At 41.2% G+C, this 25,189-nt stretch overlaps 1 protein-coding gene across 1 annotated transcript in view; it reads left to right on the top strand.

Annotated features, from left to right (window-relative positions):
* The window catches only part of LMNTD2 (lamin tail domain containing 2), a 64,392-nt gene that overhangs the window by 17,749 nt on the left and 21,454 nt on the right, over positions 1-25,189 (top strand). The window contains exons 4-8 of the mRNA XM_072989845.2: positions 6,301-6,382; positions 7,329-7,490; positions 18,155-18,253; positions 22,197-22,309; positions 24,312-24,469. Of these exons, the coding sequence (XP_072845946.2) occupies positions 6,301-6,382; positions 7,329-7,490; positions 18,155-18,253; positions 22,197-22,309; positions 24,312-24,469 (614 nt within the window). The remainder of the gene's footprint in view (positions 1-6,300; positions 6,383-7,328; positions 7,491-18,154; positions 18,254-22,196; positions 22,310-24,311; positions 24,470-25,189) is intronic.

Genomic DNA, 25,189 nt, shown 5'->3' with positions numbered 1-25,189 from the left:
GACAGAATTCCCTAACTGAAGTGTTTATTCTGGAACTGTATTAAAACTGTGACAGTGAGTTCTATAGCCAAATCTTTAGATTTATAAGAAAGGGAACATAGTGTGGGGCAGTCTATGTTGCACTGTCGTATATAGTGCTTGTGTTGGAATACTCACAGGGTTGCTCCAGGCTGTAAATAAGTCAGAATTGTGACACCTCAAATATACCACCTCGGATGAAATCTGTGCTTGTAGCAAAAGATGCTGTGCAAATCTTTAAGAAGTTTTGCTAAAGGGCTGGCCTGCTTTGATCCATGTCTCCTTTCCAGGAGAAACTGGCAGAAGTGCATTTCTCATTTCTGGCAGTGATTCTTTAGAGCGTGGAAGAGAGTGTTCCACTTCACAATGCATCCCATGAGTCAATGATCAAACAATGACATTCTCCTGCCATGAGGACACCACTGGAAATAAAAACACACCATTCATTCAAGCTTTCCAGAGAATGAACAAACTGCATGGGGCAGAGGGTCATTCACTGTGCTGGTTACAATAATAGCCTTCCTCTGGTGGTCAGATTCCGGAATATATATTGGGTAGTTGTGATAATATCCCCTTTGATCTGTTAAATGGGAAAGCATTCTTCTGAAGCCTAGTGCAGGGGATCACTACTATGTATCTGAAATCCATAGTTATTCAAACACTTGTTCAACTGTAGTTGTTTTAGGATTTGTGTTCTCATTTCCTTTCTCAAAAAACAAGTCTAAGTAGCAAACAGACTTATTTCTGGTAAGGTTTGGCTACTGATTTTTTCAGAGCAAAAAGGTTGGCAGCATAGATGCTAGTGCCACTAATTTTAATTCTGTTTAAGTGGCAAGCCCAAGCCCAATAAAAACTGTTTATTTAAAACATCAGTAATGTACTGTAATAAGTAGATAAGCTGTGTATGAAGAGGTCTTACAGTGAGATTAGCTGAAAACAGTTAAGAGATTTCTTTACCCGCTGTCTGTCTGTCTGTCTGTCTGTCTGTCTGTCTGCCTGCCTTCCTTCCTTCCTTCCTTCCTTCCTTCCTTCCTTCCTTCCTTCCTTCCTTCCTTCCTTTATCTATTTATTTTTACCCCGCCTTTCTCCTTGGAAGGACCCAAGACAGCTAAATGATGAAAAGGTGGATGTCAAGCATAGGACTCTTCTGCGAGGTTCTATGCTTGACAGGGAGAATGTCTTGTGTGCTTCACTAACAAAATGCTATTTTTAACCAAGTATGTTATCATAGAATCATAGAAAAGTGAAGTTGGAAGGGACCTACAAGGCCATCAAGTCCACCCCCTGCTCAATGCAGGAATACAATCAAAGCATATCTGCCAGGTGATTATCTAAGTTTTTTCTTGAATGCCTCCAGTGTTGGAGCACTCACCAACGCCTGAGGTAACTGGTTTCACTGTCGTAAACAGTTAGGATGTTCTTCCTGATATTCAACTGAAATCTGGCTTCCTTTAACTTGAACCCATTGTTGTGTGTCCTGCACTCTGGGATGATCGAGAACAGGTCCTTCCCCTCCTCTGTATGGCAGTCTTTCAAATATTTTAAAAGTTTTATCATATCACCCCTCAGTCTTCTTTTCTCAAGGCTAAACATGCCCAATACTTTCAGCCTTTCCTCATCAGGCTTGGTTTCCAGCCCCCTGATCATCCTTGTCACCCTCCTCTGAACTGGTTCCAATTTGTTAGCATCCTTCTTGAAGTGTGGTGTCCAGAACTGGACACAATACTTAAGGTGAGGTCTAACCAGTGCTGAATAGAGAGGGACTAGCACCTCCTGGTATCTGGAAAGTATACTTCTATTAATGCAGCATAAAATAGCATTTGCCTTTTTGTAGCCACTGTTGGCTCATAGTTAGCTTGTAATCTACAACAATTCCAAGATCTTTCTAGCTCGTAGTTTTGCTGAGCCAAGTATTCCCCATCTTGTAACTGTGCAATTGGTTTATTTTTCTGAGGTGAAGTACTTTGCACTTATCCCTGTTGAATTTTATTCTGTTCCTTTCAGCCCAGTGCTCCATCCTATCAAAGACATTTTGAATTTTGTTTCTGTCTTCTAAGGTATTAGCTATTCCACTCAATTTTGTATCATCTGCAAATTTAACAAGCATTTCCTGCACTCCCTCATCCAAGTCATTGATAAAAATATTGAAGAGAACTGGGCCTAGAACTGAGGCTTGGGGTACCCTACTTGTTACATCCCCCTAGTTAGACAAGGATCCATTAATCATCACCTTCTGAGTACGATTCTCTAGCTAATTGTATGTTCACCTGACACTTGATCTATCCAGCCCATACCTAGTTAGCTTGCTAATCAGGATATTATGGGACACTTTGTCAAAACCTTTGCTGAAGTCAAGATATACTACGTCTACAACATTCCCTCTATCTATCAGAGAGGTGACCTGATCAAAAAATGAGATCATATTAGTTTGGCAGGATTTGTTCTTGACAAATCTGTGCTGGCTTCTAGTTATTACTGCATTATTTTCTAGGTGCTTGCACAATGACCGCTTTACGATCTATTCTAAAATTTTGCCTGGGATTGATGTCAGGCTGCCTGGCCTGTAGTTCTCAGGTTCCTCTTTTTTGCCCTTTTTGAAGATACTACTTCATCACTACTACGTTGTGTCTCTTTGAAAACCCTGCAATTTGTTTTTCAAAAGTTTTGTCCACTTCCTCTCTTTGATTGGGTGGTCTGTAGTAAACTCCAACTACCAAGTTCCTTTTGTTTTTTGCCCCAACTAGATTGATCCAGATGCTCTCGGTGGAACAGCCAATCTCCTCCTCCTGTATTTCTGTGCAGGAATGCATATTTTGACATATACTGCAACTCCACCTCCATTTTTATTCTCTCTGTTCTTTTTGATCAGTTTACATCCCTCAATTGCTGCATTCCAGTCATGGGAGTCATCCCACCAAGTTTCAGCTATTCCTATCAAGTCATATGTAACCTCCTGAATTAAAATTTCCAGTTCTTCTTGTTTGTTTCCCATACTCCTGGCATTTGTATACAGACAGTGTTGTGTAATTTGTGGCCTCTTTGTCTTTGTACATTTTCACGAATATTATTATGATTATTATGATTATTGTTATGATAATTATTGTGATTATTATTGTTAATGTTATTATTGTTGCTCTTTTAATCAGTTTGGTCCATTCCTCTTATTATGTGTAAGGCTTCATCTACCCTTAACTGTGTGCTTGCGTCTCCCTCCCCCTTCCCATTCAGTTTAAAGCCCTCCTGATGAAGTTCTTCATGCTGTGGCCAAACACATTCTTCCCAGTCCTTGTTAAATGCAGGCCGTCTCTTGTTGGCAGTCCTTCTTCCAGGAAGCTTAGCCTGTGGTCCCAAAAATCAAATCCCTCTTTTTGACACCACCTTCATAGCCAGTTGTTCATCCAGAGGATCTTCCTTTATCTTTCGATTCCTCTTCCGAGCACTAGTAGGATGAATGAAAAAACTATCTGGGCCCCAAAGTCCTTGAGTTTCCTTCCCAGAGCTTCGAAGTCAGATCTGATTTCTTGGTAGCTCCTCTTGAATGCGTTGTTTGCTCCCATGTGGACAAGGAAAAAGGGACATGTATCTGTAGGTTTTATGAGTGATGGCAATCCTTTCATCACATCCCTTATTTGTCCTCCAGGGAAACAGCATACCTGGCAAGTCCATGGATCCTCCCGGCATATTTCGGTCTCAATTCCACATAATAGGGAGTCCTCTACTACTACTATCCTCTTCTTCTTTTTGTAGGGTGTGGGTTCAGGGACTGTATTTTGCTGCACTTCAGCCCTACTCATGTCCTCCTGTGGGGTCTCCTCTGCATGCTGTTCTTCAAGCAACTGAAAGCAGTTTTGTAGTTCCACCGGGGAAGAGTGTCTTCTCCTTTTTTTACTCCTAACTGTGTTTTTTTTCCATGGTGGTTCCTCCACAATGTTTGTAGCCTCTACAGCATTTTCCTCCACCGCAGTGTTTTGGTTTTCTTCCATCAGCAGTGTCCCCTCTGACAGCTGCTGCTGCTGCTCAAGAGTTCTATCAATGTAGGCTTCATCTTCCCTTAAAGCCTCGAGTATGGCTACCCACTGCTCCAGGTCTCGGACTTTCTCTTCGAACAGTGCCACAAGTTTACACTTGTTACACATATAGAGCATTTTACACTCAGGAACAAAAACAAGCATAACACAAACTTTGCAGGTAACCACAACTGAATTGAGTTTTAAAACAAATTAATTTTAGAAATTTTCATATGGGCTAGTGAAAGAGCAAAATATGGCTGTCTTAAAAGAAAATGGAAACCTATAATATAAGCACAGACAAAATGGCATGAGGAGAGAATTGTGTGATGGCAAATCTTTCTTGAGCATGGACAGAACCACGTTGCACCTGCCTGCTATGGAGTTGTTAAAAGTTAGGAGCCTCTGATTCAACAGTTGTCTTTTGGACATTCAATGTGTCTGCTGCAGGGTCTGTTCCGGTGAATGGACTGCACTAGTGGTGCTGTTGGTACTCATTTCCTGCTATGCCCCCATCCCTTTTCCTTTTGTCTCATGTCTTTTTAGACTGTAATCTTTAGCTGATTGAGCGTAAGCTGCTCCGGAAGCCTTTTTGGCTGAGAAGCAGGATAAAAATACTTCAAATCAATAAGTAACTGGAGGAAGAATTCCATTCTCGGTGACATAATATATTCGAATGCTGGCTCGGAAAATGTGCTGACACCCATGCCAAAAATGCTGCTTTGAAAGAGGACACCTTATTATCATGCAATATAAAATGTATTGACAGTAGTGCAGTTATAACCCAGTAAACTGATCCTAAAAAGACCCTTGTGTCATTTTCTCTCTTGATGTTCTAACACCAGTCTCCTGATGGCTGTATTCCTCTCTCCAAATTAAAAGCTTGCATACACATTAAGCACAAGAGGACAGGCTGATTCCTGCAATAAACCAGCTAATACTCTTCTTTTTCTCCCCCTATTAATAGCCCATGCAGCAAAAGCAAAGCGTGCTGCTTATATACCACCCCATAGCGCTTCAAGCACTCTCTGGGTGGTTTACAAGTTAATTATGCAGGTTACACATTGCCACCCCTCCCCCAGCAAGCTGGGTACTCATTTTACCGACCTCAGAAGGATAGAAGGCTGAGTCAACCTTGAGCTGGCTACCTGGGTTTGAACCCCAGGTCGTGAGCACAGTTTTGGCTGCAGTACAGCGGTTTAACCAATTTTGTGCATCCACAGAAATGCAGAAATGTAGAATTCTCTCCAAGGGGTAAGAGGGTAAATCCTCCCCAGTCACACCTTACTTCCCTGCAGCTTGGCATCCCAGGTATGTTTCACTGCAGTTCTGATACTAGGCTGGAAGAAAAACAGTTGAGAGAGGTGGGAGAAAGGTTACAAGGATTTGGTGTAGAGTCAGCTCCCTTTGCTGTATATCTCCATTGTTTTCCAAAGTGGACACATGCATAAGGCTTCACATTCCCTGCTCAATTCATGCCTGGTACAGGATCATATGTGAACAAGTAGTTCTTCTGCTGTTGTGTAGTTTGAGCTTGAAGTAGTTGTTTAGGCTGTTAAACCTAAGCTATATTTCTATGCACATTTACCTCAGAGTATACCTCAGAGTACAGTATGTTCTGCCGAACAGCATGATTTGCTTTTCCGGCTCAGAAGAAGTCTTACAATATAATGGCAGCCTACAGAACATGGTCACCATGGTGAGACAGGCTACAGAACATTTCCAAGCCCTTGCACAAGACACAGACACTGAGTGCTTTTGTAATCCATTGTGGCTTGAGAAAATGGCACAAAATGTTTCTAATATCTTTTCTCTTTCTAACACTCAGTCCACATGCAAACACATCACTGCAAATTAAGAAGTAAAAAAAATAGAAAATTAGCAGTTTGGAGAGTGGGGTGTTAATTTGTTTGTACACATGTTTCTTCTATGTTTCTTTTCCTCTCTAAGTACAGTTAAGAAATCCAATAAGTGTTTTATCTGTGGTTGTTGTAGGTTTTTCAGGCTGTTTGGCCGTGTTCTGGAGGTTTTTCTTCCTAACGTTTTGCCACTCTCTGTGGCCAGCATCTTCAGAGGACAGGAGTTAGAACTCTGCCTGTACACAGACCAAGTTCTAACTCCTGTCCTCTGAAGATGCCGGCCACAGAGATTGGCAAAACATTAGGAAGAAAAACCTCAAGAGCATGGCCAAACAGCCCGAAAAACCTACAACAACCATTGGATCCCGGCGTGAAAGCCTTCGAGAATACATTGTTTTATCTGTGTTTCTTTGTAGAAGCCCAACCGAAGTTGCTCTTCAGGAAGAAGTGAACCAGTTGAATGAGGAACTGAAAGCAATCAAGAATGATAATGAGAAGGTGAATTACTTAACAAAAAGAAATAGAATTGAGGTGTTGCTTGACTTTGTTATTTCTGACTCTTCACGAACAAAAATTTACAAAGCAGAGCAGACAAACTGTAATCCTGGAAATGGGCCAGAAGCTGTGCTTATTTTTACAAGAGAGATTGGTTTCAGACAAATTGGTGACATACTTTCTTTTTGATTAGAGAAGGTTTTTTTTTTATTTGTCATCTTGGAAACTAAGGCTCAAATGGCAGGTTGAATTCAGAATAAATTAATATATGATCTTTACTGGTTCAAACCAGAAACCCATCCAATCCACCATCTTATTTCCCACAGTAGACCAGATTCATCCTCTTCCTCTGAGGAAGTATGCATGGGATGAATTAAACATCCCTGATTTATTGTGTAATAGATCTGTAATGTGGAAATAGGTGGTTTTCAATTTGATATGAAGAACTGCAGATAACATGTGATCTTTGAATCAGAAATAAGGTCCCTTTGTCCAACGTCCATGCAGACTCATCTCAACAACCAGAGGACAATTTTTGTGGACAGACAGACACCTGTTGCTTTGTGGCTGGTGTGCTCCACTTTGCCCGTGTCTTCCATATGATCTCCAGTGTGCCATTGCACAAGCAAAGATTGGACAAATGCCAAGAACATGGCTTACATTTGTGCAGAGAAATCCTGGCTGCCTCCTTGTGGAAACTCAGAAAATGTTGATCTACTTCCACAACATATTGTGGAATACGCTTCCACAACATATTGTTGTGGAAGCAGACTGAAAAAATAGATTTCTGGCCTATAAATTAAAGGAGTATTGTAAAATGATAATTAAAAAGTTCTCCTGGAAGAAACATGAAAACATGTTTCCCTGACAGCATAACCCTTACAGTTTTGCCATGAAAAACAAATACAGTAACATCATTTCCCCTTTTATTTTTTTCCTTTTCTAAAAGAAAATCAAAGAGCTGGAAAACAAACTTGTACAATCGAAACTACATGTCCTGCACTTACAAAAGACAGTGAGGGCCCTGTCAGCAAAGTCAGATGAAGAAATAGACACTGACTCCACCTTGTCTCTGGATGAAAGGACAAAATTAGCATATGAAACCTTTGAGGTAGGAACTGAACTGTATACCATACTGCAAATAAATATATGAATTGAATGTACTTATTTTATATTTAATAATTATGATTGCATATAGAGAATTATGATGCTATAGTAATTAAATGTATTATTCCTTTGATTATCAATACTTGGCATGCACTGGAAATAGTAGTTTTGGGGAACCGGAATATATGGTATACAGTATAAAGCCATTGTAACCTACAATGTTCATAAGAGTATTTTTTTTTTCTGGTCAAACAGGCTTTTGAAAAAATAAATGTGTACAAACCCTAAGGAATAGTAACTCAGCTATTCCACCTTGAACAGCTGGATGAAATCTGATGGTTGTCCATCCAATAATGGAATGGATATCATCAGCAGAACGGCTTTCCCTTCCTTATAGTGTTGGAAGGAACCATTGGCCAGAATCTTTTCACTATTCATGTAAGGTTCACATAATTTAATTTGACTGATTGTGGCTAATTCACAAAGTACTGGGATAAATCTGAGTTACATCCCTGGTCAAGCATCTGATTATGCAACTGAGATGCATGCCAATACCTTGTCAATTAGACACAATGTTACTTAGTTCTTGTTGTTTAGTCGTTAAGCCATGTCCGACTCTTTGTGACCCCATGGACCAGAGCACGCCAGGCCCCCCTGTCCTCCACTGCCTCCTGAAGTTGGGTCAAATTCATGTTGGTCACTTCAATGACACTGTCCAACCATCTCCTCCTCTGTCGTCCCCTTGTCCTCTTGCCTTCACACTTCTCAGCATCAGGATCTTTTCCAGGGAGTCTTCTCTTCTCATGAGATGGCCAAAGTATTGAAGCCTCAGCTTCAGGATCTGTGCTTCCATTGAGCACTCAGGGTTGATGTCTTTCAGAATGGATAGGTTTATTCTCCTTGCAGTCCAGGGGACTCTCCAGAGTCTCCTCCAGCACCACAGTTCAAAAGCATAAATTATTTGGCGGTCAGCCTTCTTTATGGTCCAGCTCTCACTTCCATACATCGCTACTGGAAAAACCATAGCTTTGAGTATACAGATCTTTGTTGGCAAGGTGATGTCTCTGCTTGTTAGGATGCTGTCTAGGTTTATCATAACTTTCCTCCCAAGAAGCAGGCGTCTTTTAATTTCATGGCTGCTGTCAACATCTGCAGTGATCATGGAGCCCAAGAAGGTAAAATCTCTCACTGCCTCCATATCTTCCCCTTCTGTTTGCCAGGAGGTGAGGGGACCAGTGGCCATGATCCTAGTTTTTTTCATATTAAGCTTCAGACCATTTTTTGCACTCTCCTCTTTCCCGTTCATGAAGTTGTTCTTTAATTCCTCCTCACTTTCTGCCATCAGAGTGGTATTGTCTGCATATCTGAGGTTGTTGATATTTCTTCTAGAAATCTTAATTCTGGCTTGGGATTCTTCCAGTCCAGCCTGTATTCTGCATGTAAGTTAAAGAAGCAGGGAGACAATATACAGCCTTGTCGTACTCCTTTCCCAATTTTGAACCAATCAGTTGTTCCATATCCAGTTCTAACTGTTGCTTCCTGTCCCACATATCGATTTCTCAGGAGACAGATAAGATGGTCAAGCACTCCCATTTCTTTAAGAACTTGCCATAGTTTGTTGTGGTCAACAAAGTCAAAGGATTTTGTGTAGTCAGTGAAGCAGAAGTCGATATTTTTCTGGAACTCTGGCTTTCTCCGTAATCCAGTGCATATTAGCACATGTTGGTCTCTAGTTCCTCTCCCCCTTCAAAATCCAGCTTGTACTTCTGGGAGTTCTCGGTCCACATACTGCTGAAGCCTACCTTGGAGGATTTTGAGCATAACCTTGCTAGCGTGTGAAATGAGTGCAATTGTTCGGTAGTTAAAGCATTCTTTGGCACTGCTCTTCTTTGGGATTGGGATGTAGACTGATATTTTCCAATCCTCTGGCCACTGTTGAGTTTTCCAAACTTGCTGGCATATTGAGTGTAGCACCTTAACAGCGACATCTTTTAAGATTTTAAATAGTTCAACTGGAATGCCATCACCTCCACTGACCTTGTTGTTGTCCATGCTTTCTAAGGCCCACCTGACTTCACTCTCCAGGATGTCCAGCTCAAGGTCAGCAACTACATTGTCTGGGTTGTCTGGGATATCCAAATCTTTCTGATATAATTCCTCTGTGTATTCTTGCCACCTCTTCTTGATGTCTTCTGCTTCTATGAGGTCCCTACCATTTTTGTCCTTTATCATGTTCATCCTTGCACAAAGGTTCCTTTAATATCTCCAATTTTCTTGAACAAATCTCTGGTTTTTCCCTTTCTATTCTTTTCCTCTATATCTTTGCACTGTTTATTTAAGAAAGCCCTCTTGTCTCTCCTTGCTATTCTTTGGAAGTCTGCATTCAATGTTCTGTAACTTTCCCTATCTCCCTTGCATTTTGTTTCCCTTCTCTTCTCTGCTTTTTGTAAGGCTTTGTTGGACAACCACTTTGCTTTCTTGCATTTACTTTTCTTTGGGATGGTTTTTGTTGCTGCCTCCTGTACAGTGTTACAGGCCTCCATCCATAGTTCTTTCAGCACTCTGTCCATCAAATCGAGTTCCTCAAATCTGTTCTTCACTTCCACTGTATATTCATAAGGGATTTGGTTTAGATTATACCTGACTAGCCTAGTGGCTTTTCCTACTTTCTTCAGTTAAAAATTGAATTTTGCTATAAGAAGCTGATGATCAGAGCCACAAACAGCTCCGGGTCTTGTTTTTGCGGGGTGCGCACATGCCTTGTGTGTTCGCCAATGTTTAGATCAAAAAATTTAAAGCAGAACCCAGTTCAACAGTAGTGTTTATTTTCATAGGGCCCAGGCCCTTACTGTGGAGCAAGATCTCACAGCTTTGTGTTTTTGAAATTGATAATTGTGAAAAGTGTCAATATTTATAGAGAGTGATGGTATGACAAAATTATGTGTTAGCGCAAAAACATGGAAAACAGCAAGTTTTGCAGAGTATTGATTAGTCCATGTAGTCCAGAATAACTCATGCACACACCAGCAGCTTCTCCACCACTAACGTGTATTTACAAGATATTTACAGCAGTTCAGTCTGGCAGCATAACAGGTAGCATTATCACAAAGCAGGAAGATACATCAACTGTACAGTTTCACATATATATACATATACAGATCTGCTTGTGTCCAATCACATTATGTGTTGCATCATGCATGAGTCAGCACTGCTGAGTCATCATGACTCAATTTCTACACATCTGTTCATTATGGCTGCTCATTAATATACTTTATTCTGATCAGACCTGTAAATTTATCCTGACATTATGTAACCAACAGAATTCTTGTCCATTCCTGGAAAATGTGCTTTTGGACTTGCCACTAACATAATATTTAGATATTTCATATACTTTAAAAAATAGATTATATCACTGAGGCAGCTGGCTCACATCTGATATGCTCTTTGTCCATTTAATGTCAGTGTGTGTCATCTGTCAAAATACTAAAATGGGAAAAGGAAGAAATGAGAAACAAAGGAGAAAATAAGAGGGGTGGCATTCTAGGGTCTTGAGTAGATGTTGAAACACATTTAGCTTCTGTAATAAACACTACGCCTGTGTTTAAATGAAATTGAACTGTACAAGGAGCAACATTCCCTCTAAGTTTCTGTCCCGCTGTGTGAGAGCCTTGATCTGTGTGCATGGGGGTGGGTGGGGCTTCATTCAAAATGGGAAGTAAACTAACCAGTTGCCAGCTGCCTGTGCACAACCCTGACTAAGCTCTGGGCAAGCTTGGAGATTGTGCTTTTTAGCACAGCTAAGCAAAACAGCAACAACAAACCCTGCTGGCCCTTTAAGTAGCAGAGCATGTTTTCCAGAAGGAAGCCAATGTCTTTTTCTGAGGGTGATATCCCAAGCCACTGGGACAGAGTTAGGAGTCCTTGTGTACTAAGCAACATTTCACAGCCTGCCACCAACTCCGTCAACTAACAACACAAGAGCTACAGGAAACCAGTAGAAGAAATAAAAACAGCTGTAGTATTAAAAAAAGAAGCAAGAAAAAGAGCAGTATCGGAATCCAGTCCTAGAAAAAAACATCACTTTACATTGGCATTAGTGGCTGCCATGTAATACTGATTTGTGTCTAAGAGGCTCTTCAGGGAGCAAGAATGCCTGCCCTTTTCTGCTTCGCCTCTGCTGTCCCAAGGTGCATTTTTGGAAGAGAGAGAGAGAGGCTTGAGCAGCAGCCTGCTGGGAGCGCACTGTGCTTGTTCAAGCTACATTTCCCATAAATTAAGTGGAGGTGCTCCTCTGCATAAGCATTGGGAATCCCAAGAACACCCCCCTATTCATCAGGGCTCAGAACAGCAGGTCTCTTCTGATGTCGTCCCCTTCTCCCACTGCAGCCTCAAATTCTCTGCCAACACTCCGCCTGTTCTTGCTTTGCATTAATGTTGCTCCTTACGTAAGCATTTAATGTAAGTTACGGACTTTCTGTGTCTCTTTTTAAAATCATTTCTCTTATTAAGTTGGCTCGTGGAGGCTTCCATCCAGTCACATTTCATCCATTATTATAATTGAACTTTGCAATGTGCTGAGATGAACTTAATTGAATCCTCTGAAACTGCAGGCATTTCCCGATCAGGCCAGCCTACTCTGGAGAAGCGTGGGTGCGCTTTCTCCTTCCAAAGCCTGAAAATCAGAAACAGCTGATTTGGCAAATGTGCTTTGATGGTGCTTTTCCACATCCAGATTCTGCATTAGTTGTTCATATGCACCTCTCTGGCTCTCTGGAACAAAGTGATGTCAAGATAATGAAGTAATTGCTTCTGACAGGCAATGTTCTTCTTTGATTCAAGTGCACACCTTTCCTAACCTTTCCTGTTAAGCTGCTGCCACTGTGGAGTGACTCTCCTCCAGGATTTGAGTGACTGAAAACTCTAAGGAACAAAGCACCAGTCGGGCCCTAAAGCCTTTTCCTAGTTCTCACAGAGGCCTTTTCAAGTCTCAGCACTGCCTGGGCAGGCGTGAACCACAAGAAAGAGATTATTGACTGGCAGAAGGCAGGGAGCTCAATAGCTTGATCGCTAAGCGATGTTCTGCAAATAATAGAAGGATATTATTAATTCCCACTAGATGTTTATTTTTCTACTTGAAAAGAATGGTAAAAGCAAAACTGTCTGGGCGAAAGAACACATATTTACTTATCTAATAACCAGAACTGGTTAGCCCTACCATTAGCTAGAGTGAAGCAGCTGCCTCGGACAGCAGACGTTGAGAAGCAGAGAGTGGTGAAAATTTGTTGCAGGGTAGAGCTGTGTGCATAAAACTGCCTGGGTTATACTGGCATAGATATGACCCTCATTTAGTCTCACTCTAATGTCTGAGGATTTGATCTATGAAAGTTCCCATTCATAGGATAATGGAGTTGGAAGGGACCTGTAAGGCCATCAAGTCCAACTCCCTGCCCAATACAGAAATCCAAATCAACATATATCAGACAAATGGTTATCTAATTTACTTTTGAATGCCTCCAGCACTGGAGCACTCACCACCCCTGAGGATAATTGATTCCATTTCCATACTGTTCTAACAGTCAGGAAGTTTTTCCCAATATTCAGTTGAAATCTGGCTTCCTGTAATTCCAGCCCATTATTATGTGTCCTGCACTCTGGTATGATTGAGAAAAGATCCGGCATCTCTTCTGTATGGCAGCCTTTCAAGTATTTGAAGAGTGCTGCCATATCTCTACTCAATCTTCTTCTGTTCCCAGTTCTTCCAGTCTTTCCTCATAGGGCTTGGTCTCAAGGCTCCCGATCATCCTTGTTTGCCCTTCTCCAAAACTGTTCCAGTTTATCTTCATCCTTCTTAAAGTGCAGTGTCCAGAACAGGGCACAGTACCCAAGAAGAGGGACTAACCAGTACAGAATAGAGAGGAACTAGTACTTTACATGATTTGGAAACACTACTTCTGTTTGTGCAGCCTGAAATAGCATTTGCCCTCTTTTTTTGCAGTCCAAGATTCTCCTTGCATGTAGTATTAGTGTCCAAGTGTCCCCCATCTTGCAACTGTGCATCTGGTTTATTTTTCCTGGGTGTAGAACTTTGCACTTATTCCTGTTAAATTTCATTCTGTTGTTTTGAGTCCAGTGTTCAAGCCTATAAAGATCTCTTTAAATTCTGTTTCCATCTTCCAAGATATTAGCTATTGCATCCAATTTTGTGTGACATGCAAATTCAATTATCATCATCTCAGTCATTAATAAAAATGCTGAAGAGCCCTGGGCTCAGGACTGAGCCTTGTGATAATCTGCTTGTTACCCCCTCCTACTTCGAGAAAGAACCATTGATAAACACTCTATGATGCTGTAACCAATTGTTGTTCTATCTTACTCACATTCAATCATAATATCATGGGGTATTTTGTCAAAGGTTTGGCTGGTCAAGATATATTATGTCTGTAGCATTCCCACCATCTACGAGAAAGGTTACCTGATCAAAAATGGAGATGAATCTGGCAGGATTTGTTGTTGACAAATTTGTATTGACTTCAAGTTATAAGTGCGTTGTTTTCAAGATGCTGACAAATTGACTGCTACATTAGAATATATCAATTAGTCTTTAAGGTGCCACAGTATTTCTGTCTCTTGTTTGTGTGTGGTGTGTGTGTGTGTGTTTATTTTGTTTTTTGTCTGATGTCCTTGGATAGACCGACACAGGTATTTCTTTGAAAACTATTTCATGGTTGTTGCTGTCACATGCTGTGATATAAAACAGGAGTGATTAATCTTTCCCAGCCCTCAGCTTCAAGAACTTATGCCACCTGAATCCTAGTCTAACATTCTGTTCACTACAGCACACTAGCTTGTCAGCCTGGGCTTTTCTGGATTTCTTGAGATCTTTAGAACTGGTACATTTTATGATATGCTGCTGAAGCTGGTATTGGGCTTGCTAGGTGTTATTCAGTTTTATAGGGGTCTGGTTGTTATTATAGTGCTTTTAATTAAATGCTTAGTATTAAGTCTCTGTGCCTAGTAATCACATAAAATGAATTACTGTACTGCCAGAAGCAAGCTGGCTTGCTTGAGTGTAAAATTGTTCATATGAGCACTCCACTTAGCAGTTGACTAGGGATGTGAAGAATATTCGTGCTAATTGAGAGAGTCTTTCTTGCTGCATTGAGACGGACTGTTGAGAACCTGGTCATCTCTGGGAAATTTCTCATGCCCAGCATGAGAACAAGATGAGCAGATTTTGGAGTGTGTGTGTCAAGGTTTCTGTGAGCAAAACTATTATATTTTCCATTTGTGAGCTGAAACACACACATGCCTACACACAGCACAGAATAGACTCATTGATTAAGACAATGCAGATGCCCCAACCAATGCCTCAATTTGTTGAAAGTCCAGCCAATAAGGCAGCATCTTTAATAATTTTGCCTATTTACAAAATTTGGTCAAAAATTGTTCTTATAAATGTAGAGCCTCTTGTTGAAAGCACCAATAAATGTCTTGCTGTTTAGCACACAAGTGGTTTCTTGTTCTTATGCTCAAGAATGTGAGGGATTTTGCTCTTGTAATGGATCCACACAAGATCATGCTTCCACTTGTGTGGGGGAACAAATATCACAAATTGTTTTTCAAAAGAGAGGCAGTACTCTTGCTCTTAGCTCATATTGCCACCATTATACTGTTCTTTAAACTTCCCTTGGCCCAGTGTTGTTAGCCCCTGCAAGGTAGAGCTGTGTTAGTCTGTTGCCGCAAAAACAGCAAAGGCTAACAAGTTTTATATGCCATTAGCTTTCATGGGTTATAGCTTATTTTTCTTTTCAGATGCATGACATGTAGCCTCAGCTGCCAAACATCTATACATTTGTGGGGAAAGTGGGGCCATGAATTGTAATGAAAATGTAAAATGTTTGGCATGGTAATAGTCTTCTAAGAGTTGTTATACCATACAAGAGTTGGATAGTAAAGCACACAAACCTGAATGGATGAGCTTCTTAATGTATTTAATGAGATTAAAAGCCCTGTCCTTCCTTGTTTTAGCAAAGATAGACCGATCTGAGCCTCTGGACAAATATTAGGTGTACTGTACATTTTTCCCTTTGAAATTTCTCTTTTAAATTGTTTTACTCAAGGATGACCAATGTGAAGTCAGAGGGAAAGTGCCTAAGAAAAATAAGATGTTTCCTCTTCAGGTTTCTGACTATTCCTGATTCTGATACCACATCCATCTCCATTTATTTTTTCTTAAGCCAAGCCCATTTGGGTTCTCAGATTTTCCCTTTTTTTGCACATTCTCTATTTGATTAACTCTGTCTCTGGATTCCTACTTATATTCTTCCCCATCTTCTGCCCCCGTTGTATTTCAGATGATGAGTCCTTGACTCCTTCCAACCTCCGCATGAGGCAATTTTCAAAGATGACCTAAAAGCCTTTGCAATATCTGACCACTAGAGGGCGGACACAACTCGCTAAATGTTCTTCTGATCCATGCTCGTTTTTCCTTTTCTTTTTCAGATGAAGGAACTCCTCAAAGGCAGAGTCCTGTATTTAGCACGTTCTTTCATTTACATCTGGCTTACTTTGTGTAAAGCGTTAAAATTTTGTGTGTGTGTGTTTTGAATGGCAAAAAAAAACCACAACCACAACTCCAGCCACCATCAGAGCGAGTAACGTCTTCAGTATGGATAGAATGTTGTTGAAAGAAAAGAAAATAAGTCAAAATATTGTACCACTTTAAAGACTGTCCGTCTTATTTCATTGTGAACATAAATATTGTTCTTTAAAATGCTACAATATTTAACCTTTTTTTCTTTTTGTTTACCAACGTGCAGTGACAGGCTAACACAGCTACTTTGTCGGTTATTGAGAGAAAATATTCAGATTCTGCTGAGTGGTGGCAGTTTAATGGTGGGAGCAACTCCAGAATCTCTCTTCCTCTTGTTATTCTCCTCAGCTGAAGTATCTCTAGAGACCGTCGTCCTTGATTGTTCTGCCACTTGCTGCCTCTTCCTGTAGCCTCCACCCCACTTCTGCTCCCCTCAAAATGCATGGACATATTTCGTCCCATTCCAAATCCACTTTTAGATTTCTTTTGTTTTTAAATATTAAAAGGTGTGGCCATTTGAGTAACTGCAGTATTAAAGATCAGTCCCGCCCACCTATCCCAATGGTGCCCTACTGTGCTCGTATACTTAATTCCATCATGAAGCCTAAGTATCAGGAAAGAGCATCACTTAGAAAGGCCAGCTGGGTCTGGAAAGGGACAATCAATGCTTGAATTATTGGAATGGGAAAGGGGGGGAGTAAAATGGTTGTTATCATGGTACTCTTGTACAAATTTGTGGTGTAGCCACTTCTACACTTTTTGGCATAACTGCTATGGCATTATCTTCTGGGAGGACAGATCCCCCCCCACACTTGAGCCCTTCCATGGGCTAGATGATGTCAGGAGTGTGATCATGGACTTTACCTTAGGGGTATGGAAACAACCCTTCCATCACTGGTTTCCTGGCTAAAGTATGGCTGGGGCTGCCCCGTCCAGCACTTTGGATCTAGCTTTCCTTCTCTTCCCTCTTCCCTGCATGCAAAATGGGAAAGAATGAGATTAAGTGGGCAAAATAACAGAGACGGGGTGAGCAAGCTTGGGACCATTTTCCAATCCCAGGTTCTTCTCCAGGTGGAGGTAAAACCAAGGTTTGGAACAACAACAAAAAACAAAAACCCAACCCATCTGATTTTCATTGTTGACATTGGTAGTAGTAGTAGTGCTGCTGTTTCTAAAAGAAAGACACGAGTTCCCCACCTTGGTTTACAGAGAAATTATGCCCTGTGAAGTTGCAGTTCTCTCACTGGTTTGTTTAAAAAAAAAAAGATGGGGCAGAGCAACAGTCTTGAGGGCTGGATGCAGTTCATGGATCACATGAGTCTCACTCCTTCAATGGAAATGTATAACGATATGCATGCTTTGGAGGAAGTGCATTGTAACATATTCCACACACCCCTTGGTGCTTCTAGACCTCTGTCATCCATTGATAGACCAAAGGAAGTTCATTTTGCAGAATGCATACCTGTATGGAAGTTGCTACCATAGTTTACATGCATACCTTTAAAAAGATGTTCAAATGAATTCAAAGGATGTGTCCACCAATGACCATTGGTTACAAGGGCTATATCAGTACTTTTCTGACTGTAAGTCAGTGTGTGCTTCCCTCCACCTCCTCCAGCAGCTACCCACTCAGATGAGGAGGTGGGGCAGGGAAACACTCAGCACTGCCTTTGAGTGTATTCCTGCCTGGTCATGGGGCCATATGAAATTATGACAGTCATATAGTCTCATTCTTATGTCCAAGGAAGTGGATTTGATCCATGAAAGTTCACATTAAAATACAGCAGTTAGTCTTTAAGGCACAACAACATTTTTGTCTCTTATTGTTTTGTTTTGTTTTGTTTCTGTTGTGGTTTTTTGTCTGAAATATTTCCAAACATAAGCAGAGGTACTGTAGATGCCACGAGAGCAACTTGAAGGGACCTGATGCAGTTTTGTCACTGCCTGTCTGTTCCCCTGAGAATTTCCTGTTCTGTTCTTCTGAGCAAATGGGATCAAGTGAAGTGTAAGAAATAAATGCTAACTTGATGGATTGCTAGCCCCAACCCTATTGACTTTTCCTTTTTTTTGTGTAGCTCTGGTCTGAGACAGGAAACAGAGTAACATCAGACACCAGTGATCTAAGACTTCGGAGAGTTCCAAAGCACACCAGCTTTGTTGATGCCTTTCACAAGGTCAGTGTCACAAAGACAGAGCTGCTAGCAGAAGATTGTGGTGACTGGATACCTGAATCCTCTACCTAAACACTCCCACCCAGCACAGCACCACTGCAAACCACCTCAATTAAGGAAGGTCTCCAATCCAAACCTCTGTTTTAGGGTAGTCTTTTATTGGCCGACCAGGTTGTGCAGGTTTTCTAGATCCCTTCACTAGGCAAGATATCACAAAAAAGCAGATGGAGAGAAGGGAGAGGAAAGGACAAATAACAAGAACATGTTTGACCTTAAAGCCCTTGAGTTCCCTAGCCTGTCCTAGCTGTGACAGGCGGAAGGGTCAAAAGATATTCAAATGTACCTCTCTTAGACATATGCATTTATGTTACACATCGGCCAAAAGTAGCCGCTATGTTTGGTGAGAATAAAGAGGCAAGGAAAGTTTTGCTTTTCCTTTGTTATATGCATAACGTCCAACTCTGAATTTAAGCCTTCCTCTTTCCGCTTAAATGCTCAAAGCTCCTTCGTGGAACCTCATGGTGCAATAGTCAAACTTCAGTACTGCAGTAAAGACTGTGTTCACACCCCAAGTTTGATCCTGAGCTCAGGTAGCCAACTTAAGGTTGTCTCAGACTTCCATCCTTCTGAGGTCAGTAAATTGAGTACCCAGCTTTCTGGAGCTGGGGTGGGGTAATGGGTAGCCTGCATAATTATACTGTAAATCACCCAGAGAGTGTTTTAAGCAGTATACAGTGGACCCTCGACTTACAGACGGCTCGACTTACAGACTTTTCGAGTTACAGACTTCTCTGGCTGCAAAATTTAGATTCGACTTGCAGCCAGAGAATCAACTTACAGACTAGAAAAAAACCAAAATGGAATAAAAATAGAATTAAAACCACTAGTTATGGGATTAATCGGTTTTCAGTGCATTGTAGGTCAATGGAGATTCGACTTACAGACTTTTCGACTTGCAGCCACCATTCCAATACGGATTAATTCCTTAAGTAGAGGGTCCACTGTATAAGCAGAACACTTTCATTTGGTGGATGGATAGCTGGAGAACAGCCAGTCACTCAGCAGTCTCCTTACTTAAAATGACATTTTATTTTTATTGATTTACTTACTTGATTTTTATCTCACCTTTCTGTCCTAGTGTGGACCCAATGCAGTACCCAAAATTTTAAAATAAACAATTAATTATAAAAAAAATTAAAACCATAATATACAAATATTTTAAAGTGTTATTTAAAAATTATAAATCAGATATTGAAAGATCTTTTCCTGTTGCATTATGTAGAAAAAGTCAATTAAGGCCAAATTGGCTAGTTTTATTCAGGGATGAAGACTCAGTTCCTTGCAGTAAGCTCTCTTGTTCTGGATTGCACTGCTGAACAGCTAGATCTGATAGTCTTTAAGCCACGTAGGACATGGATGCAGCTGTGTCAGCCATGATATAAAATCCAGAATCCAACGGGACAACCAATGTGATATAGCTTTAGGTTATGACTCAAGAGACTTAAGTTCAATCCCCACTCAGCTGTGAAATTCTGTCAGCGACCTACGGGACATAAAAGCAGGATCCAATATCATAAACCAACATAAATGCATTTAACAAATTAGTAGCTCAACGTAACAGCCTCTGTCTTCTAATGGCTAAACTGTGGATCCAAAAAGTGGGCTGCTTCACTCGTCCCTAGTCTACGAAGTTGTCTTAAAGTCTCAGTTCTGTCCACATCTCTGCCCAGGCCCGTGGGCTGGGTGTGCCAGTCTCTGTATGGGCAGCATCTCTGCCTCCAGATGTTGGAGATGCTCAAACAGCTGTTGTCTCCTTCATTGGCACAGCTGTGAGGGTGTCGGAGATGTAGAGGCAGGATCTGGGAGAGGCTGGTTGCACCTCCTCTGAGCAATGGCTTCACAGGGTCAGCTGAAACAGGAGGCTTGTCAGGCTTCCTTGAGTGGCTCTGACTGAGGACACTCTAGCACCCAAACCTCTCCCTCTTCATCCTTTCCCACCTCCTCTGTCTCCACTCTCTACCAGTAACCCTCAGTTCCTGTATTCAGTCCACAGCCAGATGCTAGTACTTCTTTTTCCCACATATGCTCCTCTCCTCCTCCCTCTACAGCCTCATCACCCTTCTCCTCTGCGATTATGCCTGTGCTCCCTCTGCTCCAGCTCCACCCTGAACCTCATCTATGTTGAAACTTTGCAAGGCTTTTGTAGCCCTATGACATCTAGAACCAGTATCCCCCTCTGTTTTTGGATCTTCAGTCTCCATTGGCGACTCTGTAGTCTATGCCCCCAGTGTTGGCAGTGTCATGGGCATCCTCTATGGATAAGGAGGGACTGGATTAACCCTAGGGTGCACCAATGTTGAAGCCATGAGGTAGGCCCAACCTTGGAGCACGCTGGGACCCTTTCATAGGCCCCAAGATGACCATTGGGAGAACATTCTTCAGGACTTGAGGGATAGAAGTTGCCCATAGCCAATACCAGTTTGATGGTGACATACCTGCTCAGAAAACTGCTTACTTTTGTGCTTACATACCTACTCAGAAAGCTGCTTTATAAACCTAAGGGAGCAGGATGTGTCCCCAAATGTTAACGAATGAAGATGGGCAAGGATCCTCCCTGCAGAGTGTGGTTACTAGATGCCACTGTCTCCAAGCTTCTGTAACACCCTCTCTAAGCTATGGAGCCTGAAAGCTCATGTGCAACTTGGTAAAAGCTCTTAAAGCCACTTTGCTTTGTGGGGGAAACGCTGTCCCCTAAAGATTCCTTGCAAATATATACTGATTGGTTCCTGGAGCTGAGTGTGATAAAGGGGCTGAGGGACTGTAGCTTTTCTCTTGATGAGCCTGGAAAAGCTAACCTTTTTCTATAATACTCCCAGCATCCCTCAGTTACCATAGCCAATCCATGCCACCTGAGGAGTTACAGATGTTGTTTTCTAGAAAAATAACTTCCCAAGCTCTACTCTGCAATCAGCATTGGTCCGATGCTGGTACAAAAAGAACATCCTTTAAGTCCCACTGACTATTTCTGCATGCCTTTCAATGGCAATCCATATTACCACCTGTTGGGGAGGGTCTCCTTTAATACATTGCCTTAGTTCAACTTCATAAATAAATAAAAAATTACAGCTCTGACTAAAAATCTGAGTTGCCTTATTTGCTTTGCTCTGCTGCTCCACCTTTGATGCTGGGACAATCTTTCACTGCCTGTTACTGATTACAGGAGACCTGTGTGTATGTGAATGTCTGCTGCATCGTAGGCACATCTATATGTACAGATGCAGTCATATATAGAGAGATACAGTATACAAGTACACATACAATTCAAAAAAGGGGGGGAACCAAACACTCTGAGGAAATTATGCAGCTGTATAAAAAGTGTGATGGCATTGCTATGAGTGTTTTGTTTTTTCATGTATTCATTAAGTACACCCTACTGAGGGACCATAGACATTACTGTGACATCCACCCTCGTGCCCCTTTGCCTGACCTTCAAGCCTCAGAGCACACGAAGGCAAACACTCTCTTCTTTTACACTTGCTGCCACCAGGTGATCTTTAAATCAACATTACTTCAGAAAGACTCAGGTCCACACTTCAAGTCCTTTTAAATAAAACTTTGGTTTATTGATTACAGAGATTCATAAATATCTTCAGTAGCGAATCACATCTAAATTTCCCAAACTACACACTCTATTACTCTGGCATTTCTCTCCTCTCTGACTCTTACATTTCTCTCACTAACTCAGTCTCTTAATCTGCCCTCTGTCTCTCTGACCCCGCCTCTTATAGCATCTCTCTTGATTCCACCTCTCAGCAACATGAATATTCATAAACCATTGCATAATACAACCACAGATCTAATAAATGGAGAACGCTACAGTTACCTTCCAGAATGGCTGTCCTTCCTGCATGGTATTTCTACGTTTTATTACTTTTCTCTCTTTTAGTTTGGAAGTGTTGTGATGTCTGAGGAAGACAAAAAAGAAATACTTTCTAAATTAGAGGCGGTTGCAGAGAAAGCATGCACTTCTGGCACCACTGATGAAAGTTCCTTGGGAAGGTAACTGCAAATCACTGGCTTTCCTCAGAATTGATCCAGTTGGGGTGTGGGAAATAAGGCAACCACTCTGAGGTGGGTCTGTGCCACAATATATCTGAGAGCATGCCAAAGACAACTGTTGTTGTTTCAGTTCTTGGCTCATCCTAGGTAGTTTTCTGGTTCTGAGTGTCTCAGTTTTGCTGCAGGGCAACCAGTATTACATTAAAGGGTACTTCCTTCTTTGAGACGTTATTTATTATTTCCCCAGTTTCTTATCTGTGTGAAAGTTCAAAAGATATCTCAGGTAGTAAATAGAATGAGGACGTAAATTGTAAATGCTGCTTTTGATCCCCAAAATAAGATTTAGACTATTTGATATCATAAATTTACTGTATATGATTTGGAGATTTGCCTTGAAGATGAACATTATTTTTTTTCTAATCACAATTATGGCTGAAAGCTTGTTGTAATTTATGCTGCATAAGTAAGGCTGATGATATCATCAGGTGCAGTGATATTTTTTTTAAGTAAAATTTTTTTGATCTACCTCCTCAACATTCTCCACACTCTCATGGGACCCCTTTCACTGAGGATAAGTGTTTGGGGGTTATGAATAGGAAGTATTTTAACTTCTGAAAAATCACTCATTGCCAGTGGGATGGCTTTACCTGCAGTGGCAGTTTTTGGAAATTAAAGACACTTGAAGTCCCACAGCCCTCAACAGCTTCCTCATGAGAAAAACATTTGCAAGGGAAGCCTTGAATCCTTATGAGAGGCAATGACCTGGGAATCCCAAGCCAGCAGAAGTGTTTCAAAGGGTTGGTCCCAAAGAGGTTGCTGGGCCATGTGGCTCAATGAGCAGAGATGATGAAGGGTTGCCATTTCCATGCCAAAGAGCTGGGGATGATGGCAGACCTATGAGAGTCTGCTTTAGTTCATTTATCCCAAGTGTCACAATATTTTAACCATTCAATTTCTTACTTTATTATTCAGAACTTACCTAGATTCATGCTCCTGACATTCCATGTTGCAATTATGTTGTCACATAGTAGTAGACTTTCCTTTTACCTCTGTGTACCTCAAAATACCTTTCAGCTGTAAAGAAATTGATTCATGAACCATAGCACTATTCATAGTTTGCTGCTGTTCCTCATTAGCTGATCAAGTATCTTCTGACCTGTGAGTCTCATGTTCCAACACTATTTCCTGTTTAAGTTTGGATTTGGATTATGTCATCATAAGATGTTCTAGATATAAAGTACTCAGAAGTTATTGGCCATACCCCTTCACAAAGAGATAACTTGAATGTCACTGCTGTTGTCTATGAAAGATTCTCCACCAATCTGTCCATTAGCTTCTCTTCAAGAATTTCTCTTCACTTCATCACCATTGAAACTTTAAATTCTCATCTCAATTCCTGAAGAAGATAAATGCATCTCAATCTGGTGTCTTAACTTGCACTGTTCTATCTTATGAACTTGACAGGATACAACACTTATAATGAAGTCTAGTGTTGCTCTTAGCTTCCCTGACACACTCATGTGTAGATGCAAGAGGTGTGTCTTTAAGTATGTAAAAACTCTATACTAAAATTCCACTCATTCCGTTAGGCCATGCCTCCTTTGGCTGTGTAACACTTAGTCAATTGGCTAGCTGGGAAAATAGCCCCCAACCCCACAGAAGTTGCCCATCTGTGTTTTAAACCAATGAAGCAAAATGTCAACATACTTAAAGAGATTTGTTTGGAAAAAGGAAGGGGAAAAGCAGTAGTCAAATATACAGAGTTACAAACTGCTAATTGGACTGCTTGAGTAGACTGTATGGTTTTGGAGCATGTGCAAAGGTCCTACCAATAAAGAGAATTTGAGTAAATATGATGGTGTCAGACTCTCATCTTGGATCATGCAAAAAGATGTAAGTGCAAGTGAACATGCCATTACGCATTATGGTCCCACTGGATTGGTGCTATGTAAATATAGTACAACGAATGTCTAAACTTATAGAACTTTTTTCCCTACCTCAGCTCAAGAGCAGATAGTCAGCTTCCCTCTGAACAATCCTCGTGGACCATCATCCCATCTCAGAAATCAGTAGTTATCAGTTCATCCGTCAGTGAGACCAAAATGACAGAATCTTCTAAGAGTGTGCCATCATCCATGGAGACAACTCAGCAAGAGAAGAGTAAGTTCATATTCTTTCTCTTAAAAAATTAGTGTGGCATGTCTTGGGCGATGTTAGAACACTGGGGGCGAGTAGCCTTTAACAATTAGAAATGGATGGTGTGTTGCCTCTGCTGGGATTGGGACCACTGGTGATTATCTAGTGGCTTTTTTATATATATTTATTTTTTTACTGTTAACCACTCCTCACTCCCAAAGGCTTCCCCAAGGCGAAAGGGAGCCCTGGAGAACCTCAGAACCCAAAAGTGTATGGGAGAAGAGAAAGGGAGAGAGAGGAGTTTAAATGTTTCTGGTGCCCATTCTGACTAAAGAATAGCATTTTTTTTCTCCTGCTACCTGATGGAAAAACAAATGAAGACACCCTGCTTAAATGACTTAGCCCCTTGTTTTCCTTCTCATAAGACTGTGGCTGCAATCCTGTGTACAGTTGGCTTGGATTCAGTCGTACTGAACTCAGCTGGTCCCAAATGTTGTAGCCAGACTGCTGGCAGCTTCACGAGAAGAGGAGTACATCACTGTGATTGTGTGTTTTGGGGCGAGGAGATCTGAATTTCCTTGCTGAAGGGGTGAGGTTGCACCAACCATATCCTTTTGCTTCATACCAAAGTTTTTGTTTCCCCTTTTTAAAATTACATTTGAAAGCACCCAGTATATAGAAAAATCAAACTATGTAACTATAGAAAGGGGATTGTTATAATGCAGTTGATACAATGACTAGGCA

This window comes from Pogona vitticeps, chromosome 1, assembly GCF_051106095.1.
Source record: "Pogona vitticeps strain Pit_001003342236 chromosome 1, PviZW2.1, whole genome shotgun sequence".
Lineage (NCBI taxonomy): Eukaryota > Metazoa > Chordata > Lepidosauria > Squamata > Agamidae > Pogona > Pogona vitticeps.
This window is presented reverse-complemented; position numbering and strand designations above follow the sequence as displayed.